Genomic DNA, 21,973 nt, shown 5'->3' with positions numbered 1-21,973 from the left:
AGTTTTCACATCCTGAGTTTCCTTGGGGCTCACCATAGGGAGTGGCTACAGTCTGATGGCTGCTAGATGGCAGGTGTTCTTTCCTGGCTGAGTTCCCCCTGGGTTCACCAACTTGCTGTCCCTGGTGGCTGCAATCACTGGTGACTCTGCCGTCCTTGTTTACTGATATGGCAGGAAATATTCCTGTTCTCAAGGCAACGTTACTGTAATAGCTGCTGGGCTCCTTTGATGTTTACTTCACTAGGTCTCCTCCGACTCTTTGTGACCCCACGGACTGTAGCCCACCAGGTTCCTCTGTCTATGGGATTTTTCAGGCAAAAATACTGGAGTGGGTTGCCATTTCTTTCTCCAGGGGATATTTTTGACTCAGGGATTGGACCTATGTCTCCTGCATTGGCAGGCAGATTCTTTACCACTGGCGCTACCATTGGAAGCCCTCACCAATGAAAGTGATGGTGCAAAGTTCAAATCCATTTGCCGTCTAAAAAGAAACTGTTTACCAAAGTTCTAGTACTAGTTTATGTATTCAGCAAGGATATATCAGCCTAGCTGTGTTCTTGGGGCCAGGGACCTGGCAGTGACCATCCTGGAATTAACTTTCTTGTCATGATGCTTAATCATAAATGAGATTATTGAAACAATGCCCAACACATTTTACCTAATAAATTATGCCCACGATAGTGGTCATGCATGGTTGCCTTTTAGAAATATATCTTGAAGAGCCGACTCACTGGAAAGGACCCTGATGCTGGGAAAGATCGAAGGCAAAAGGAGAAGACGGTGGCAGAGGAGGACATCTGTTAGATAGCATCACTGACTCAATTAGACACGAATTTCAGCAGACTCTGGAAGATAGTGAAGGACAGGGAAACCTGGTATGCTGCAGTCCATGGGGTCGCAAAGATTCGAACACGACTTAGTGGCTGAACAATGACAAACATCCTTAGAGGACCAGAATCCTGAATTTCTTTCATAAGGTCACATAAACTTTTCCCTGCTCCTATTGGTGGTATTATTATGGAGAAAGGAATTTTATAGAAATAAAAAATTTTCGATTAACTGACGTTTACTATCTTTCTTCTGAACTTTGAAGAATTGCACTATGAATGGTGAAATGTTTTCTTACAATTGGAAATGGGCAACGTCCCCTTTCTTCTGTATTATCAGGGGAATTACTCCGTTACGGTGCCATATGGCTGTGGGGTTTGCATGTGCATTTTGGTGCCTCAGTCTCTCCCCTCGCTGTTTGTGAGCTCCGGTTTCTCCTGCCCATTGCCCCCCCTCCCCTCTTCACAGATGGTTCTCTCTCTCTTTTCTTAGTTGTTTACAGTTGTTGCGATAAAACTGTATTTCCTTATGAGACTTATTAATGTAAATACTGTTTGCTTTCTTGTTTTTCATTGTGAATTAAAATCATGTAAGTTCCTCATGAATATGGCTTTGTTTTAGAGGATTCTAATTGTACCAAAGGGTTTCCCTGGTGGTTGAGTGGTAAAGAATCTGCCTGCCAGTGCGGGAGACATGGGTTCAATCCCTGAAATCAGGAAGATCCCCTGGAGAAGGAAATGGCAACCTACTCCAGTATTCTTGCCTGGGAGATCTCCATGGACAGAGGAGCCTGGCAAGCATGGTGTCATCCATGGGGTGGCAGAGAGTCCAACTTGACTTAGCAACTGAACAACCAGTGACTAAACAACCACAACAATTATACCGAAACCGTGAAAAGAAAAATGAGTTCTCTGAAATGTTCCATCCCCAGTGACCTTGTATTCATCAGGGGTCTCCAGAGAGCTAGAACCAGAAGAGAGTGTGTGTATCTACAGATATATAGAGATACACATAGTTAGATGTGTGTGCTCAGTCGCTCAGTCATGTCTGACTCTTTGTGACCCTGTGGACAAACTGTAACCCGCCAGGCTCCTCTGTACATAAATACACACATGTTGATTTAGAGAGATATAGCCATATAGGTGATGAGATTTATCCATAGCTGTCCATTTATGTCTGTATTTCTATATATGAGGGAGGGATAGAGAGATTTATTTCAAGGAATTGGTTCACACAATTATGGAAGCTTGGGTAAGCCAAAATCTGCAGGTTAACTGGCAGGCTGGAGACTCAGGGGAGAATTGTAGTTTAGGTCCAAAGGCATTCTGCTAGCAGAATTCCTTCTTGCTTGGGGGAGATCAGTCTTTTTCTATTCAGGCCCACAACTGATTGGATGAGGCCCACCCACATCATGGAGGTTCAGTTCAGTTCAGTTCAGTCGCTCAGTCATGTCCGACTCTTTGCGACCCCATGGACTGAAGCATGCCAGGCCTCCCTGTCCATCACCAACTCCTGGAGTTTACCCAAACTCATGTCCATCACGTTGGTGATGCCATCCAACCATCTCATCCTCTGTCATCCCCTTCTCCTCCTGCCCTCAATCTTTCCCAGCATCAGGGTCTTTTCCAGTGAGTCAGTTCTTTGCATCAGGTGGCCAAAGTATTGGAGTTTCAGCTTCAGCATGAGTCCTTCCAATGACTATTCAGGACTGCTTTCCTTTAGGGTGGACTGGTTGGATCTCCTTGCTGTCCAAGGGACTCTCAAGAGTCTTCACCATTTAGCATCTACTGATTTAAATGTTAATCTCATCCAAAAAATGCTTTCACAGAAATATTTAGAATAATGTTTGATGAAATATCTGAGTACACATAAAATTAACTCTCTTCCATTCCCCTTTTATCTTGGTGTAATCCTTCTAAGTGTTTTGTGTCCATTTTCATGTGTGTGTGTGTATGTGTGTGTGTTGAGAGGTTTAACACATTTAGAGGATGATCTTTTTTCTCTCCCTCCCCCTTAGTCTGTTAATATAATAAATGATGTTGTTAGAAAATGTCAGACACTCAGTCGTGTCAGATTTGCAACACCATGGACTGCAGCCCTCCAAGCTCCTCTGTCCACGAGACTCTCCAGGCCAGCATACTGGAGTGAGTTGCCATGCCCTCCTCCAGGGGATCTTCCCAACACAGGGATCGAACCCAGGTCTCCTGCATTGCAGACGGGTTCTTTACTGTCTGAGCCACCCAAGGAAGCTAGTGTTATACATCCTTTCTTTATTTTTTTTCTTTTAAAATTTTTTTGATGTGGACAATTTTTTAAAAACCTTTATTGAATTTGTTAAAATTTTGCTTCTGTTTTATGTTTTGGTTTTTTGTCTATGAGGCATTAGCTCCCGGACCAGGGATTGAACCTGCAATCTGTCCATTGGAAGGTGAAGTCTTAACCATGAGACTGCCAGGGAAGTACCTATATCATCCCTTCTTCCTGCAAGGAATGGGGTTTTGGTTTGTTTATCTTTGTTTTTTGATGTACAGATGCTTACAGTTTTTAAGCAAAAACAGTTTGACATTTTGGTGGTTGTTGCTCAGTCTTTTTCACTGTATGTGGGCTTTGAAAATTATGGCTGTACTTGGAGGACCTCGAGTTTCTAGCTGATCTCCATATGGGGGCTTCCACTTGTAGGTAGCTTACTTTTATTTTACTCTAATAACATTTTATTCTCATAAATGCTTTGCTTGTAATTTAAAAAATAAACTATCTGTGGCCTCAGAGAACCACGTGCCAAGTGGGCTTCTGTGGATTCAGCAGGGGGACAGTACTTTCCTTTGCAACAAGTCCTTTGTTGAATGGTGTTGGGAGGCCACGGTCTGGGGTCGCCACTGTACCTCTCCTTCTAGCTTCCTGTAAGGGGTACCAAGATGCTCCAGACGAAACAGAGTTTGTGTGTGTGTATTAGTTGCTCAGTTGTGTCTGACTGTTTGGGACCCCATGGACTGTAGATCACCAGGCTCCTCTGTCCATGGAATTCTCCAGGCAAGAATATTGGAGTAGGTAGCGATTCCCTTCTCCAGGGGATCTTCCCAACACAGGGATTGAACCTGGGTCTCGTGCATTGCAGGCAGATTCTTTACCATCTGAGCTACGAGGGAAGCCCCCCGAAGAGTTTAAGTTATAGCTAAATGCTAGTTTTAAAAATGCAAATGTCAGATATTTGGGACAGATTCCCAGAAAATAGGAGAAAAAGGCAATGATTTTTTGTTGTTGTTGCTTTGGGTTTGTTTTAAAATAATTGTATTTGTTTTTGACCGTGTGGAGTCTTCTTGCTGTGCAGGCTTTTTCCTGTTTCGGTGAGCGGGAGCTGCTCTCCAGTTGTGGTCCGCAGCCTTCTCACTGCAGTGACTTCTCTTGTTGTGAAGCACGGGCTCTGGCATCCAAAGGCTTCAACAGTTGCCCACCTGGGCTCTAGAGCACGGGCCTGATAGTTGCTCCATGGTGAGCGGGATCTTCCTGGACCAGGGATCGAACCCGTGTCTCCTGCATTGGCAGGCAGATTCTGTACTTCTGAGCCACCAGGGAAGTCCCAGCTAATGATTTTTAATATTGTGGAAGTTTCTGTGGAGACTAGAGCTACTACTTCTGTGTTCAGCACCATTTTATCCTGAGTCCTTATATTTCATTATCTGTGTTTTTTTCTGATAATCTTCACTTCTGACTTAAGGTCATGCTAAGAGTTCCAAGGCCATTCTCAGGAGGGGCCTATGTACATTTGGGGAAGGCTTACCTTAAGGGCTGGAAGGGTCGTGATTCTAGAAAAGACCCTTCTTGTTGGGGTAGAAGAGTGGGGGTGAGGATGATTCGAAAGAATCAAGAACTTCAGGAACCCTGGGGAGCATTTCTCTATTCATTACTTGCCAAAAGAAATTCTTCCTTTTAATATGGAATTCTTTTTTTTTTTTCCTTTTGGCCACACCACCACATGGCTTCTGGGATCTTAGTTCCCAGACTAGGGATTGAACCTGAGCCCTCCCCAGTGAAAGTGTGGCTTCTTAACCACTGGACCGCCAGAGAACTCCCCGAATCTTACCTAAGCGTTGGATGGCAGGATTAGCAAAGGCAGATGTCCTTTCAGATGTTTCTGAAGCACAGGTTTGCAATATATATTTAAAAAAAAAACAAACTTTCAAAATAACTCTTTCCTTTAATCCAGAAATACTACTTCTAAGAATGTCTCTTGAGGAAAATAAGAAATGATATGCACACAGCCTCAGCTCTAGGAATTTTCAAGGCAGGTTTGACTCATAATAGTGAAAAATGGGAAACAATCTCAGGAGTCCAAGAGTAGAAATCCATTAAATTACTAAGATTCTGCCATATGTATAATGTCCCACAGCCGCTGGAAATGTTGACACACAGGTACTTTTGTTACTGTGTATTTCTGACAAACATACAGCAAATAGTCTTGTGTTTTGGTTTACATTTTTTTTTTAAAGTATGTGTGTGATTGTGTGTCTGGACTGAAAACTTTTTTTTCTAATCTATATTTTTGGATTTTTTTTTTCCTGTGGTAAATCTGAACTTCTTATGGAATTATATAAAAAGGAAGTGGCTATATTTTGTACAACATGCCTCATTTGTAAGTCAGGAGGAGATTGTAGAATATTTGAGAAATACTATCATCCAAAGAAGTTCAAGGGGAGTCTCACGTCCTCAGGGCCATTGCAGAGAGTCGACAGGTTAGCTGGTGGGATGGAGGTGTTGGTAGCAGTGAACTCTGGTTATCAGAGACACAGAAAGCTTGTAAGTTAGAGCCTGGCTGGGCTGACTCCATGCTCCTTTCTCCTTTAAATTAAATTATTGTGAAATATTTCATCCTATAGATAGAATGACCTGTTTCAAAGAATGGATAAGCAAGAAGGAATGAAATAGCCTTTACTGTAGTCACAGAATTATACAGCTCATTTGGCTGCAGTATGAATGTCAGCATTAAAGAATCAATAGTGTTCTTTAAAACTTCAAAAATTGTAATGCTTGACATTTAGTATAGTATATTGGGAGAGCAACTTGGAGCCTTATTGAAATAAGCAGGGGGGTTGCTCACCTCTTCTCCTCATTCCATGAAAAAATACATTCTTATTAAAAATCTGGTACAAATAACAATTACTGAAGCCCGAGGGCCCTAGAGCCGGTGCTCCACAACAAGGGAAGCCCCTGCAGTGAACAGCCTGGGCACTGCCACTAGAGAGGAGTCCCCGCCCACCACCACTGGAGCAGAGTCCCCGCCCACCGGCACTGGAGAGGAGTCCCCGCCCACCACCACTGGAGCGGAGTCCCCGCCCACCGCCACTGGAGCAAAGTCCCCGCCCACCGCATCTAGACATGAGTCCCCGCCCACCACCGCTAGAGAAAGCATGTGTGCATCAGCAAAGACCCAGTGTAGAAAAAAAAAAAAAAATCTGGTAAAAAGAGCTGGGCCACCTGGGGTTGTCCTAAACTTCAGCTTTGCATCCCCAAGCGCTGGTGGGTGCAGCTGGCAAGGCTCAGTCACCTGCTCATTCACTCCTGATTTCTAACTCTGGGGTTTATTTTGGGATCTCACTGAATCCTTTGTTGCAAAGTGCCTTGATCACCTTTGGCCGCTGTAAGGAAACATCATAAAATAGGTTTTTGTGACCCCACTGACCATACCATCCATGAAATTCCCCAGGCCAGAATATTGGAATGGGTAGCCTTTCCCTTCTCCAGGCGATCTTCCCAACCCAGGGATCGAACTCAGGTCTCCCGCGTTTCAGGCAGATTCCTTACCAGCTGAGCCACAAGGGAAGCCCGACAACAGGAAGCTTAACAACAGGAATTTATTTCTCAGGGTTCTGGAGGCTAGAAATCTGTGGTCAGGGTGCCGGCACGTGGGGCTTTTGTCCTGATCCTGGTGCACAGTGACCACCTGCATTTTCGTCTGTCCAGCATCTGCAGGAGTCCCTTGTGGGGTCTTTTTTTCTCATGCCAAGCATGTGGATTTCTCTGACACCAAATCCATGTTGTTTTTCTACACCAGTTCTCCAGTTCTCCAACCTCAGCAGGGTGTCCAACAGTCCAATTCAATTCTGACACTGTCTAGAGTCAGTGGGGACCCGTGGGTTCAGGGCTCAGTCCCACAAGGCTGCCCCCACCTCAGATGCAAGTCGTAAGAATCAGGGGCCTCCTTCTGACTGACTGGCTATAAATTTAGGGGTTCCCACAGCCCTTCCTCGGGTTCAGTAATTTGTGAGAATGACTCACACAACTTGAGAAAGTGCTTTAAGTCCCACTGCGTGTGTGCTCAGTTGCTCAGTTGTGTCTGACTCTGTGCGACCCCATGGACTGTAGCCCGCCAGGCTCCTCTGTCCATGGGATTTCCCAGGCAAGCATACTGGAGTGGGTTGCCATGTCCTCCTCCAGGGGATCTTCCTGACCCAGGGACCGAACGTGATTCTCTTGCATCGGCAGGTGGATTCGTTACCACTGAGTCACCAGGGAAGCCCCTTAAGTCCTATTACTGCTTTATTATAAAGGCTGCAACTCGGGAACAGAAGCACAGATGGAAGAAAAGCACCAGGTGTGGGGCAGGGTTGTGGGACTTCCTTACCCTCTCTAGAAGCTCCCCCTCCCAGCACCGCGAAGTGTTCACCAATGCAGAAGCTCTCTGCACCCTGTTGTTTCAAATGTTACGGGGGTTTCATTAAGTAGGCATGGTCTGTACAGCTGTTGAATCATTAGTGATTGGTCTCAGTTTTCAATCCTTCTCTACTCCACCCCAGAGATAGGAGTGGGTATGTGGGGGGAGCAGTGGAACTAACAGATCAACCCTTCTAAGCTTTCTAGAAACCAGCTCCAACCTGAAGCCACCTGGCACCCACCTCCACCGTGAGTCATCTCATCAGCATACAAAAACTGAATTCCAAGGGCCTTAGGAGCTGTGTGTGTGGCTGAGGGGAATGGGAACACCACACCCCTGACTCTCCACTCTTCAGTCAGTCAATTCAGTCACTCAGTTGTGTCTGACTCTTCATGACCCCATGGACTGCAGCACGCCAGGCCTCCCTGTCCATTACCAACTCCTGGAGCTTGCTCAAACTCATGTCCATTGAATCGGTGATGCCATCCAACCATCTCATCCTCTGTCGTCCCCTTCTCCTCCTGCCTTCAATCTTTCCCAGCATCAGGGTCTTTTCTAATGAGTCAGTTCTTTGCATCAGGTGGCCAAAGGATTGGAGCTTCAGCTTCAGCATTGGTCCTTCCAATGAATATTCAGGACTGATTTCCTTTAGGATGGACTGGTTGGATCTCCTTGCAGTCCAAGGGACTCTCAAGAGTCTTCTCCAACACCACAGTTCAAAAGCATCAATTCTTCAGCGCTCAGCTTTCTTTACAGTCCAACTCGCACATCCATACATGACCACTGGAAAAACCATAGCCTTGACGAGATGGACCTTTGTTGGCAAAGTAATGTCTCTGCTTCTTAATATGCTGTCTAGGTTGGTCAAAGCTTTTCTTCCAAGGAGCAATCATCTTTTAATTTCATGGATTAAATGAAAGTGATTTGATTTTAATCAAATCTGCAGTGATTTTGGAGCCCAAGAAAATAAAGTCTCTCACTGTTTGCATTGTTTCCCCATCTATTTGCCATGAATTGATAGGACTGGATCCCATGATCTTAGTTTTCTGAGTTTGAGTTTTAAGGCAACTTTTTCAGTCTTTTCTTTCACTTTCATCAAGAGGCTCTTTAGTTCTTCACTTTCTGTTATAAGGGTTGGTGTCATCATATCTCAACCATCATATCTGAGGTTATTGATATTTCTCCCAGCAATCTTGATTCTAGCTTGTGCTTCATCCAGCCTGGGATTTTGCATGATATACTCTGCATATAAGTTAAATAAGCAGGGTGACAATATACAGGTTTGATGTATTCCTTTCCGGATTGGGAACCAGTCTGTTGTTCCATGTCCAGTTCTAACTGTTGCTTCTTGACCTGCATACAGATTTCTCAGGAGGCAGGTCAGGTGGTCTGGTACTCCCATTTCTTTAAGAAGTTTCCACAGTTTGTTGTGATCACCCAAAGGCTTTGGCGAAGTAAGTAAAACAGAAAACTGTTACTACTTGAATAGAAAACTCTGTTGATTTCTACCCAACAGCCAGAATTTAATGCAGGTGATTGACAGCGGACTGCCCCAATCACTCCCCATCTCACTGAGAGCAAACTCTAGTGTTGCCCTGACCACTGAGACCACCTGTGGTCAGCAACCTGCAGGCTTGTCCCTGGGTGGCCAGACCTGGCCCTCTGTCTGCACCTTCCCCCTCCACGTCCCCTTGGCATCTTCTTCCACCTCCTCTGTCCATAGCCAATGTCCCGTCTCAGTGAACCCTCCTGTGCACAGTGGACCCTGGTCTCACAACCTCCCTGACCCGAGGAGTCTACTTTATAACACATTCACGTCTTAGGTCTGTAGCGGATGCCTTTTCCTCCGGTTAGAATGGAATGCAAATTATTGGTATCTGGCAACTCTGCAAGGAAGTAAGAGACTTCCGTTTGGCAGGCTTCCCCAGCTTCTGGAGCTGGATGAGAAATAAATCTATGTTGAGGTGGGATCGTGATAAAGGCAAGAAATAGTTAAATGCAAGACATTTTATAAATAAATAAATATTTAAGCATAATGAGAACCACTTTTCTCACTGTTGACAAAGGGAATTGCATTCATGGCAAGGAAGAAAAACTAGAAAGAACCCAGTGAGGTTGGGTTAAAATCAGTTGTTGATATGATGTAAAAACAAACAACAGCAACAACAAAGAATGGAATGCAAGTGCCCTGAGAGCAGGGCATACCCGAAAGTGTCTGGGCACAGCGCTCCCCACACATGTGAGAACAGACCATGGCCGGCTGCTCCAGCTGGATGCTGAGAACTGAAACTGGGTCCTTGACCTCTCACCCCTGCTCGCCCTGCCCACTGGGATGCTGGCAGGGTCTGCGGTGATGATGCTCGCTCTGCCCTTCTGACCCACTTCCCTCTTCATTTCTAGACCGGCCTTATTGTCGCCTGCTACCACGGCTTTGTGGATACTGTGGTGATCTTAGCAGAGTGCCCCCATGTTGATGTCAACTGGCAGGACAGCGAGGGGAACACGGCCCTCATCACGGCTGCCCAGGCAGGTAAGACCGAGCTTCACCTTCCCTCCCCAGAGCCCACGAGGTCGGACCAGGGCCCCCAGGCCATGGGGGGCCTGCACTTGACCTCAGCTCCTGAGACTGGTGTCGCAAGTGTGTCACTGATCAGGGGTCATGCTTTACTGCTGAGAAGGACAGGAAAGGGTCGAGGGTGGGTGCATTCTGTTTGTGCACTTGGGACAGTGTGTTGCTGAGTCCCCGCCTGCACTGCTGTCTGCAGGACAGGACAGTCAGTCCAGAGACATGGGTTGGAGCAAGGAATAGTGACTTTATTCAAAAAGCCAGAAGACCGAGGAGATCGTGGACGAGGGCCCCCAAAGAACCATCTTACCCGAGGTAGAATTTAGGCTTCATTTTTACTAAAAGAGGAGAGGGGTGTGTGTGGCTGGTCGCTTACAACCTTCTTGGTGCTAGAATCCTCTGTTCTTGCGACTGTCTGAGCAGGTCTGGTCACAAGGTTCCTGTAAATCTCCACCAGGACAATTGTTATTTTCTGCTCTGCCACCCTTAATCTCTATATGAATGGAAACGTGTTACACTTTTAAAGGTCAGAGCCTTGAGAATGGGCCGTCCTGTACAGTTCAGGCCTAGGCAGCATTGTCTTACAAAAGGTGGAGATCCAGCATGACTAAGCACAGGCCTCGGAGCGAAAGGGTTGCGGTGAAAGGAATAGACCCAGTGTGGAGTCAGGTCTGTTCTCTGTTACAAGTGCGGTTTACCCGCTGGTGCGGGACTCAGTGTGGGGCGGAATTAGCTCTGCAACTGCCCGAAGCCTTTGAACGTGAAACTGTACTGGACACCCAGCTTCCACGTCAGCTCTCCTAGAGCCTAACACCCCACCAGTGCTCGGAGACCCAGGGTCCGAAAGATGCTGGTGAACTCATGAGTGGGAGAGACCCTAGTGACAGTTAATGTATAAAATGTGGACACATTTAGGAGATAACTTTGCACTTTGCCTGGAGATGTAGAGAAAAACCAGGGGCTTCTTGCTGAGAGGGTGTTAGCATGACAAGGTGGGGCTTGTTAGTGAGAGCACCTTGTAAAGGGTAAACATCCTTCCTGCCCAGGATTTTTATCTCTAGAGGTGATCCTTACACCAGCATTGCCAAGTGAACTAACTGTGCACAGCTCTCCGATTTGGAACTGGATTCGGACATTCCTGGTGGCTCAGATAGATGGTAAAGAATCTGGCTGCACTGCAGGAGATCTGGGTTCGATCCCTGGATGAGAAGATCCCCTGGAGGAGGGGATGGCAACCCACTCTAGTGTTCTTGCTTGGAGAATCCCCACTGACAGAGGAGCCTGGTAGGCTACAGTCCATGGGGTCACAAAGTGTCCGACAGGACTGAGCAACTTAACTTTAACATTGTGAGACGAACATGAAACTATGCTTGTTCCTTCAGACCCACGCTTTATTTGTAACTGTAGCATTAACTGGGTTTGTAATTGACTGCTTTCAAAATTCTTGGCTTTCAAAATTCTATCTATTGCATCACTTGGGTTCTCAGCTTCCAGGAGAGAAATTGCTTCAGGCTGAGTTCAGAAGAAAGGGCGTTTGTCTATGAAAGGAATGTGGGCCACCATTTAGTGTTGCTGAGTGTTACTGAGAGCTGCAGAGAACTGGAGTCAGGGCCGGGAAGCTGCAGAAAATGCCCCGGAGCAGACTGCATGTCGATTCTGGAAAGGGAACTTCTGTGGGGGCCACCGGAGGCGGACCTCGCTATCCCACCCTGCATCACCGACTCCCATGTCTAAGCCTGCCTGAGTGGCTGATCTTGGAGCTCGGGCGAAGCAGAGACTCAGTGTCCTGCCGTTTCATCCTTTTAATGGGAAGTCGTCTGAGCACACCTGCTTTTCAATCAAGACGCCTAAGGTGGAAAACCGCCAGAGTCAGCCAGGTGTTTCGACTGTGTTCACTCACACCTGTCCTATCCGCGTGAAGCCTTCCTTCATATGGAGGCACTCCGGACTCTGAAAGCCCAGGTGCAAAAGAGTAAAAGGATTTTGTGAGAAGCGTTCAGTGACCGAGGCCTTATCACTCATTAACCACCCACTGACCAAGGACCAAGGCAGGGACCAGGGGTAGTGAAGTGAAGGGCGTTTCTGCCCTTGAGTAATTGTCCAGCTCAATAGCCATCTGATGGGGCTCTGATGGAAGGTGTGTCCGGAGATGTGGGGTGAGAACACCCCATCTAGCCTGGTGCTTTGGGACTGGGGTCATGGAGGAGGGGGCCTGTGCTGGGCATTGCAGAAGTCAGAGGCAGGCAGTGCCTGTTCGGACACCATAAAGCCCGGGAACCCAGAGGGAGCTGGCTCATCTTAGGAAGGGCAAGGACTGCACGCCTCTAGGATGGTGGAAGAAGTGGCCCCATGAGGAAGCAGGACCAGGTGATCAAGGGTCTAGATCCAAGGTGAGGAGGTGCACTTGGGTGGCATGAGGCTGGGTGGGTGGTGACGGGGGCGAGATGACCCTGGTGGACATGGAGTCCTTGTCACAGAGCAGAGAAGAAACACAGGCCGTGTGGCAGAAAGCTCAGGTCCCAGGGGTTGAGATGGTAGGCCACAGCGGGAGAGGTGGGTCTGGGCTGGCTTTCAGCCCTTCTGGACGGTGGGTGATGCCAACTCAAAGAGGTGTGCGTGAAAGGGTAGGTCATGAAGGGACGTACAAAAGGAGAAACACCATCTCCACTTGGGTCCCAGGCCTTTGAAATGCTGAGCCATCTAGGTAAGCGGTCTCCACGGCCGGTGGAGAGTGTAGCGTGCCAGACTCCAGTTCCCTCTGGCATTGCCACAGGTTGGCAGGCATCTCTGGGCAGCGGGGCCATGGCGTGGACTGGAGCCCAAGTCTCATCCTAGAGCATGAGAACGAACAGGAAGAAGAGGTTACTTAGTGATTTGCAAGAGCTCTTTGTGTGTGTAAGGGTATCAGTGGTGCCTATGCTATCAATACCCATGAGGCCCTTTCTGAATTCTTGCCTATTTGAAAATATTTTTATTTTGTAGTCACACAGAAAATAACAACTTGCCGTTTTCCTGTTTAAAAAAAAAAAAGAACCGTGTTGCAGAGGAGCAATCCGAGTGCAGCCTGATTTTTGTCTTTGTGACACCCTGATGTGTCTTAAACTGTGATGATGCCTGCCCCCCATCCTTGACAGGGCACAGAACCCAACCAACCACCGCCAACAAAAAAACCCGAAAACAGCCATACTGTGTATTTCCATTCCTTCTCTCTTTGTTTGACTCATGTTAGGCATATTTTTATTTTCGGGAACACTTTCTTGTTACTTCTTTGAACACTGCATCAGCCTTGTTTTATTTTTTCTTTCCGGGATTCCCTCTTAGGTGTAGCTTAGATCCTCCTCCCTAAACTCTTTGTCATCATTGTTTTTTCTTTTCTCTTCTTTACTCTTAGCATCTTTGGAAATGCTCCACATGACTTCATTTGTTTGTTTTAACACTATTCATTGGGTTGTTGTTGTTGTTCAGTCGCTCAGCTGTGTCCAGGTTCTTTGCAATCCCATGGACTACAGCACACCAGGCCTCCCTGTCTTTCAGTATCTCCCAGAGTTTGCTCAAACTCATGTAGTTTTTTCTTTATGAGCATACTAATGTCTTAGTCCATTTGGGCTGCTATTAACAGAATCACCATACATTAGGAGCTTAAACAGCAGAAATTTATTTCTCACAGTTTTGGAGGCTGGAAGTCCAGGGTCAAGGTGCTGGGCCACTTGGTTCCTGGGGAGGCCTCTCTTTCTGGCTTGCACGTGGCATCTCCCTGCTATGTCCTTGCATGGCAGAGAGAGGAGATCCAGGGGTCTCATGTCTCCTCGTGTAAGGACACCAGTCCTGTTGGATCGGGGCCCCACCCATATGACCTCATTTAACCTTAAGTTACCTGCACAAAACCTCCATCTCCAAGTACAGACACAGTGGGGACTGGGGTTTCAACATGGGAATTTGGAAGAATACAAAGTTCGATTATCTTTACGCAGGGTTCGTGCCTCTCTGACTGGTTTATTTAAGTCAAAGATGACATGGCTAGTGGGAAGCTACTGTACAACACACGGAGCTCAGCTCGGTGCTCTGTGATGACCTAGAGGGGTGAGATGGGGCCTCGTGAGAAGGAGGCTTAAGAGGGAGGGGATATATGTATACATAGAGTTGATTCACTCTGTCGTACAGCAGAAACTAACACTACATTGTAAAGCCATTATCCTCCAATAAAAAAACAATAAATTAAAAAGATGATGGCGTAGGTCCTTTCAAGGTTAGAGAGAGGCCCAGCAAAAAGAGAAGAAAAGGGCTCCGTGTGTTTTCCAGGCTCTGGGTCTGAGCCTGGGACCTAGAGGGAGAAACCCAGGCAGGCTGGGATCAGTCACCCCAGCTGCTCCTCTCCCTGGGCTGCAGGCGTGAAACCCCAGCTGCTCCCCACCCTGGGCTGCAGGTGTGGGACCCCAGCTGCTCCCCGTCCTGGGCTGCAGGCGTGGGGTGGGCCAGCAGCCTGTGCCATCATGGTTGAATGTCCCCTGCCCCCTGCCTGGTGTCATCTCTGCAGCAGTAGGAGCTGGGTGTGGGAGCACCACGGGCTTGGCTCATGTGCCTGGGGGTTGGAAACGGCATCAGTGGCTCTCCATGCATCTCTGTAGCCCCTCTTTCTCTGGGGACACTGGTGGAGCCCCCCGAGGTCTCATACCTGTACATTACAGGTCAAATACCTGTAATGCCCTGTCCTTGCCTGCAACCTGCTTCTGTCTCCACTGCATTTGACAGAAATTCCTTCCAGGAATTCTGGCCAGTGGATGGTGTCTTTCTGTGGTTTCTGGTACAGATAAGTCTTCTGCCCGTTGCTTTTGTGGGAAGTGGAGACAGGGGGCAGACTCCTGTGTTCATGGACTTCCTGCTCTGCCCTCAAGAGAGCTGGTGGTCCCTGGTGGAGCCTCCCCTCCAAAAAGCTTAGACTGCAGAGCAGCTGGTGGGATGCAGATGGCTGGGGTGTGTTGAAGTGTGCAGGTACCAGCGGTGAGGGTGTGGGGGGGGTTGGGACTGCAACCCAGACTGGGTCATGCCGGAGGAGGCTGGCAACGTGGCGGCTCTCCTGGTGCTTTCTCCACGGAGCCCTGCCGATGTTCTGATAAGCTGATTGTAAAATATAGTAGATAATGTTTGGAAAATAAAACACACAAGCAATTAAAGTTAAGGGTGAAAATCACTTAGCTCCTCACTGCCAGGTCTTTCCGTTTTTACTTTCTGGAGGGAACCATTGTTAACGATTGGACGTGTCGATGAATTCTGTTTATCTTCTTTTAGAAACAAAACGTAATGTATTTCCTCTTTTTCCTGGCTTCCACAGCCCTTGACCTATTTAACTGATTTGTTCATGCTCTGTATGGACTTCCCTCCCCCTGGCACGGTGTCCGCTCCCTCCACTGGGGCCCTGACCCACCCAGGCCTACAGGGAGCCTCCTGGCTCTGCCCACCAAGGTTTGGCACTGAATTGTTTGGGAGCAGGGAAGGGTGGAGTGTAGTTTTTGTGCTGTTCAGTTCAGTTCAATCGCTCAGTCATGTCCGACTGTTTGCGACCCCATGGACTGCAGCACACGAGGCCTCCCTCTTCATCACCAACTCCTGAAGCTTGCTCAAACTCACATCCATCGAGTCGGTGATGTCACCCAATCATCTCATCCTCTGCCGTGCTATATTTTAAAGAAAACAGTGTTTCCTTCTTTATCTTAATTGCCTCCATGTGAGGACATGATTTTTCCCTAATATACTGATACAGCTGGGGATGGTGACTTGCTGCCCTCCTCCCTGAGAGTATCATGACCTCGGAGCACAGAGCTTGGTTGTCAGACTTGAGCTTGTTTCTGAACCGAACTTGGGTCCGCTTGCCAGCACACAGTAAAGCCAACCTCCTGACCCTGGGTTGTGGTGAAGGGAAGGGCAGCATTTATTGCCGGCGCCAAGTAAAGAATCCAGGCAGGTAGTGCTCCAAAGGCTGCAACTCCTTGAAGGCTTTCAGGGAGGGGTTTTTAAAGACAGGATGAGGAAGAGGGGTTTCGGGTGTCTGATCAGCTTGTGAACATTCTGCTGATTGGCTGGTGGTGAGATAACTGGAAGTCAACCTCATCAACCTCTAGTTCCAAGCAGTCTGGGGTCTCGTGCTTATGGGCAGCATACAGTTAAGTTCTTCCACCTGGTGGGGGTTTCAGTATCTGCAAAACAGCTCAGAGGACGTGGCTCAGAATATCACCTGTGGCCCTTGAGAAGGAACTGAAGGTCCTTGACTTTATTTAATGGCTAAACTATTACTCATTTGTTTTGCTTGACTGTTCTCCTTTATTTCTGCATTTTCTCACTACTCTGATTAAATTTATTCTTTGGAACTTCACTTTCATGCATTGGAGAAGGAAATGGCAACTCACTTCAGTGTTCTTGCCTGGAGAATCCCAGGGATGGGGAAGCCTGGTGGGCCGCTGTCTATGGGGTCACACAGAGTTGGACACGACTGAAGCGACTTAGCGGCAGCAGCAGCAGGAGGCTAACCTTTTTTTTTTTTTTTTTTTTTTGTACAAAGAAGAGGCTGGCAGAGGTTGTGGTCGGGGTGGGGGTGTCTGTCCTGGGAAGGCCCCGGAGGATCCTGCTCAGTTACAAGCTGAATCATCATAACCCACAGGTGGATAATCTGTGTTTTAACCCAGATGGCTGGACCCAGTCCCCAGAGTTTTGGATTGTGTAGGTCTGGGACTTCCCAGGTGGCTCAATGGTAAAGAATCCACCTGACAATGCAGGAGACTCGGGTTCAAGCTCTGGGTCGGGAAATCCCCTGGAGCAGAAGACGGCGACCCACTCCAGGATTCTTGCCTGGAAAATCCCATGGACAGAGGAGTCTGGCGAGCTGTTGTCTGTGGGGTCACAAAGAGTCGGAAATGACTTAGTAAACAGCAGCAGCAAGGCCTGGGGTGAGACTCGCAGTGCACGTTTCAGCGAGTTCCCAGGTGAGGCTGGTGCTTCAGGTCTGGGGACCTCACTTTGGGAATGGAGTGTCACAGGTTCCCATACAGAATGGTGGCCCCGGTGCCTGTCAGCGGGCCTCGGAGCTGGAGCTGGAGTGGTTCACGGAGCCGGGTGAGATGTTATCACAGGGACACAGCCATCACTAGATCACAGCGAGGATAAAGGACAGCAGCTGAGAGCTTCTGTTATGACTTTCACGTACTGATATTTTAACCGAAGAGGCTGTGATTTCAGTGGATAGAATCAAATGATGCCCCGTTTTAATCCAATTCTATAACCAGCTTTATTTATTTGATGATTTCTTACTACCAAAAAACATATAGTAATAAGTGCTTATGGTGAAAAATCACTACAGAAGTATTGTTTTAAAAAATCATTAGAAATTTCCCAGGGCTTCCCTGGTGGTCCGGTGGCTAAGACTCTGCACTCCCAGTACAAGGGGGTCTGGGTTCGATCCCCGGTCAGGGAACTAGATCCCACATGCTGCAGCTAAGACCTGGTCCAGCCAAATAAATATTTTAAAAAACTGTTTAAAAAAAATAAAAGAATTGTCCCTTCTCTCTCTCCCCGGTCTCTCATTGACTGGCCGCATTCCAGCTGGTTACTTTGCCAGAACTCAGTCTCTCCTTTTCAAACACAAAGTGTGTGCAGGCACCTTTTATTTACTTGGATGGGGCAATTCTGTAGAGACTTGATTTTAATTGTTTTCACTCAGTAGATCTAGGAGATCTTTCTGCATGGACCAGTGGACACGAGATTTGCCTGGTTCCTACAGCACACACCTGAGTGATGGTGTGTTCACGTCCGTGTCCCTGGCGTCCAGTAACTGAGAAAGTCAGTCAACTGTGGCTCATCTTTACTATACAAGATCTTCTTTTAAAACATATTTATCCGGCAGTCACTTCATGTCCAATGGCTGTGTTAAGTGCTGGGTCTACAGGGGCGGTCAAGGGCCCACGTAACCCCATCTCCTGAATTTAAAGTCTCATGCTCGAGGGTTTCTGAATTAGCCGGTTACAGACAACGCCAGAGTGCAGCCGTTCGTGTCGGGGTCGGGGCTGGTGGGATGCGAGGGGGACAGTTTGGAGGGGGCGGGGGCGTGTACCCACCAACATCCTGGTGGTACAGTAGAGCAGCAGGTGCACTCAGAGGCTAAACCGAGCAATGGTTAAGGGGACTGCGAGTGGAGATGGGGCCCGAGCTCAGGGAAGGGTCCTGGGGGCGGGGGAGAGGGGAGGGCTGCCCCCAGGAGCTGGGGCCTGGGTCACCTGAACCCCCTAGCTAGAAGGCAGGCGGGGACCAGAAGCACATCCCCTCTGGCACCTTCCACAGGGCCCCTGCTAAGTCACACCCGAGACTTCAGGGCTAAGGGACCCCGCAGGTGTGGTTTGTGGAGGTCAGAGCAGGGCAGAGAAGGAAAGAGGAGAAATGTACGCACAGATTCTTAGAACTCAATCGCTTCATCAAAGGACCGGCACGTTTTCAACCTGTCCATTTACGGAGCCCCTGCCAAGTGGCTTTCTGTTGTTGTTGTTGGCCTTGCCACAGGGCCTGTGGGATCTTAGTTCCCCGACCAGGGACTGAACAGGCGGCCCCGGCAGTGGAAGTGTGGAGTCTTAACCACTGGATCACCAGGGAAGGCCCTACCAAGTGGCTTTTAGGAGAAGCTGTGCCAGTTTCAACTTCCCAGCATATCCCCCAGGGCTGAGAACGCGTCAGCTCAAATGGACTTCGCTTACTGTTTGCACTTGTGTGTGTGTTAATGCTTAGTCGTTTCCGACTCTTTGCAACCTCATGAACTATAGCCCACCAGGCTCCTCTGTCCATGGGGATTCTCCAGGCAAGAATACTGGAGTGGGTTGCCGTTTCTTTCTCCAGGGGATCTTCCCATTCCAGGGATTGAACCCAGGTCTCCCGCATTGCAGACGGAGTCATTACCGTCTGAGGCACAGGTGCAGTTGCGTTTCTGTGATTTTTACTGGCGCCTAGGATAGGACACGACTGAAGTGACTTAGCAGCAGCAGCAGCAGCAGCAGGATCTGCTCTGGCTTTTGGGTGCAGTCTCCTGAGTGTCCAACGAAACAAGCTTCCACGATGAGAAAACGGCCTTCTCTTGCAACATGACCTGTCTGAAGGCAACAGTTGGGAGTGAAGGGTGGTTGCTTCATTTTGTGGTGTTGTGTTGTCAGGACCTGGGCCCGGCTTCTCAGAAATTCTTGACCTTTTCCCTCTGGGCTCAAGATGGCCTGGCAGCTCCAAGCAGCGTGGCTTCACGTTACAGCATAGGAAGCTTTGGGAAGGAGCAAGTCCCAGTCCATGTTCTGTTCTCTGAGATGGGAGAGCATTTCCAGAAGCCTCCAGCACAGCTTTGGTTACAGCTGTCAGGCTTGCCTCACATACCCGGCCCTGACCAAACAAGTCACTGGCCAGGGCGGTGCAGTGACCCCAGTTGACTTGACCTGGTCAGCGTTGGCCCCACCGAATCTTTGTGGTTAAGGAAGACTGGGAAGTGACCACACGTTTGTATTATTTGATATCACAGCTGTGTATCTTGGCTGAGAGTCAGGAGCCCGGCCTCGGAGTGTAAATTAGGATGCAAATGCCTGATCTGCCTGTCCGGTGTTCTCTTCAAAGCCTAACCTCCTCGAGTTCTGCAGAATCAGGATACAGCTGAGGGACTTCCCTGGTGGTCTAGTGGTTAAGACTTTGCCTTCCAATGCAAAGGATGGGGGTTCAATCCCTGGTCGGGAAGCTTAGATCCCCTATGCATTGTGGCCATGGTCAAAAAACCAAAACACAAAACAGAAGCAATATTATAACAAATTCAATAAAGGCTTTTTAAAAAATGGTTCACATAAAAAATAAAATGTAAAAGAAAAACACAACTGAACCTGAATTAGGCTTTTTCTATGGTGAGAATGTATGAAAATAAAGCCTCCAAGAATCCCTAAATATCAGTAATACCAGTAATTTTAACCTCTACCAGACTTGCCCTAACAAAAATATAAAGTGAGATAATGGAAGGAATGAATTACATCCCGGAGGGTGGCTTTGTTTATTGTTCAGCCTCTTGATCTCGTCCAACTCTTTGCAACCCCATGGACTGCAGCATGCCAGGCTTCCCTGTCCTCCACTATCTCTGGAAGTTTGCTCAAACTCATGTCCATTAAGTCGATGGTGTCATGCAACCATCTCATCCTCTGTCATCCCCTTCTCCTCAGGCCTTCAATCTTTCTAAAGCATCAGGGTCTTTTCCACTGAGTCGGCTTTTTGCATCAGGTGGCCAAAATATTGGATGGCTTTAGGTGTTTCCTTTTCCTGTTTCTTGTTCCCCTTTAACAGAACAGCAGAAGATGAAATCAGAAAACCACAGGGGTCTTCTGAACTGGTGATAATATCAAGTTGATTCAGCACACATGGCCTCTGGTGCATCCCTGAAGCCTGTTATTCCTTGAACATATCTTTAAAGTTCTGCAGGAAATGCACTGAGAGCCAGTCTGGCATTATTTTTTAACTTCTTTATTTGGTATTTTTGCCTGTGCTGGGTCTTCATTGCAATGTGCTGACTTTTCTCTAGTTGCAGAGAGTGGGGACTGCTTTCTAGCTGTGGTGAGCAGGCTTCTCATTGCAGTCACGTCTCTTGTGGAGCACAGGCTCTAGGGCTCCTGGGCTTCAGTAGTTGTGATTCCCAGGCTTAAAGAGTGTGATCTAAATATTTGTGGTACAAGGGCTTAGTTGCTCCATGGCATGTGGGATCTTCTTGGACCAGGGATCGAACCTATGTCTCCTGCATTGACAGGTGGATTCTTTACCACCAAGTCAATGGCAACCCACTCCAGTATTCTTGCCTGGAAACTCCCAAGGACAGAGGAGCCTGCAGGCTACAGTCCATGGTGTTGCAGAGTCAGACACAACTGAGCAGCTAACCCCAAAGAAGCCTTTCATGACATTCTTCATGTCACTTGCTGCTGGAGCCAGGAGGCTTCAGGCAGCGGCCGGGGGCTCAGGCTGCCTGTGTGTGTTCCGACTTGTGAACTGGATCTGGGGAGGGCCCCACTTTCGAGGAGAATGTATGACTTGGCCTGAGCCGGGGATAAACGCCTCTTCATTGTATTTATCTTATTTTATTACCACTACACCCGACCATGATTTGAGTCTGACTTCATTGTGATTTTTATGGATTTTTGAAGGGTTTTGCTTTTACTTGGTTTCTGTTTAAAATAAATTAGGGCTTGGCACGTCTCTCAGGTTTCCTAGCACTGCCTTGCCTTTTCCCATAAACTCGTTTTCCGAGCCTTTCTGACCGTGCACAGCAATGCCACCTCCTTTGAAGCTGCTGGCCCTGCTCCCCAATTAGAGAGGATGGTCCTGCTCCCCAGTTAGAGAGGATGGTCCTGTTCCCCAGTTAGAGAGGATGGCCTGTGTGTGCTCCCCAGCTAGAGAGGATGGTCCTGTTCCCCAGTTAGAGGATGGCCTGTGTGTGCTCCCCAGTTAGAGGGGATGGCCTGTGTGTGCTCCCCAGTTAGAGGGGATGGCCTGTGTGTGCTCCCCAGTTAGAGGGGATGGCCTGTGTGTGCTCCCCAGTTAGAGGGGATGGCCTGTGTGTGCTCCCCAGTTAGAGGGGATGGCCTGTGTGTGCTCCCCAGTTAGAGGGGATGGCCTGTGTGTGCTCCCCAGTTAGAGGGGATGGCCTGTGTGTGCTCCCCAGTTAGAGGGGATGGCCTGTGTGTGCTCCCCAGTTAGAGGGGATGGCCTGTGTGTGCTCCCCAGTTAGAGGGGATGGCCTGTGTGTGCTCCCCAGTTAGAGGGGATGGCCTGTGTGTGCTCCCCAGTTAGAGGGGATGGCCTGTGTGTGCTCCCCAGTTAGAGAGGATGGCCTGTGTGTGCTCCCCACTGCTGCTCCCACGTGCAGCCCCCCGCCCCCGCTTCTGGATGGG

At 48.3% G+C, this 21,973-nt stretch overlaps 1 protein-coding gene across 3 annotated transcripts in view; it reads left to right on the top strand.

Annotated features, from left to right (window-relative positions):
* Positions 1-21,973, top strand: part of ANKRD33B (ankyrin repeat domain 33B) — a 101,677-nt gene that overhangs the window by 51,875 nt on the left and 27,829 nt on the right. For all 3 annotated transcript variants that reach the window (XM_070774848.1, XM_019982826.2, XM_070774849.1), the window contains exon 2: positions 9,878-10,007. In XM_070774848.1, coding sequence (XP_070630949.1) covers positions 9,878-10,007 — 130 coding nt within the window. The remainder of the gene's footprint in view (positions 1-9,877; positions 10,008-21,973) is intronic.

This window comes from Bos indicus, chromosome 20 (assembly GCF_029378745.1).
Source record: "Bos indicus isolate NIAB-ARS_2022 breed Sahiwal x Tharparkar chromosome 20, NIAB-ARS_B.indTharparkar_mat_pri_1.0, whole genome shotgun sequence".
Lineage (NCBI taxonomy): Eukaryota > Metazoa > Chordata > Mammalia > Artiodactyla > Bovidae > Bos > Bos indicus.
This window is presented reverse-complemented; position numbering and strand designations above follow the sequence as displayed.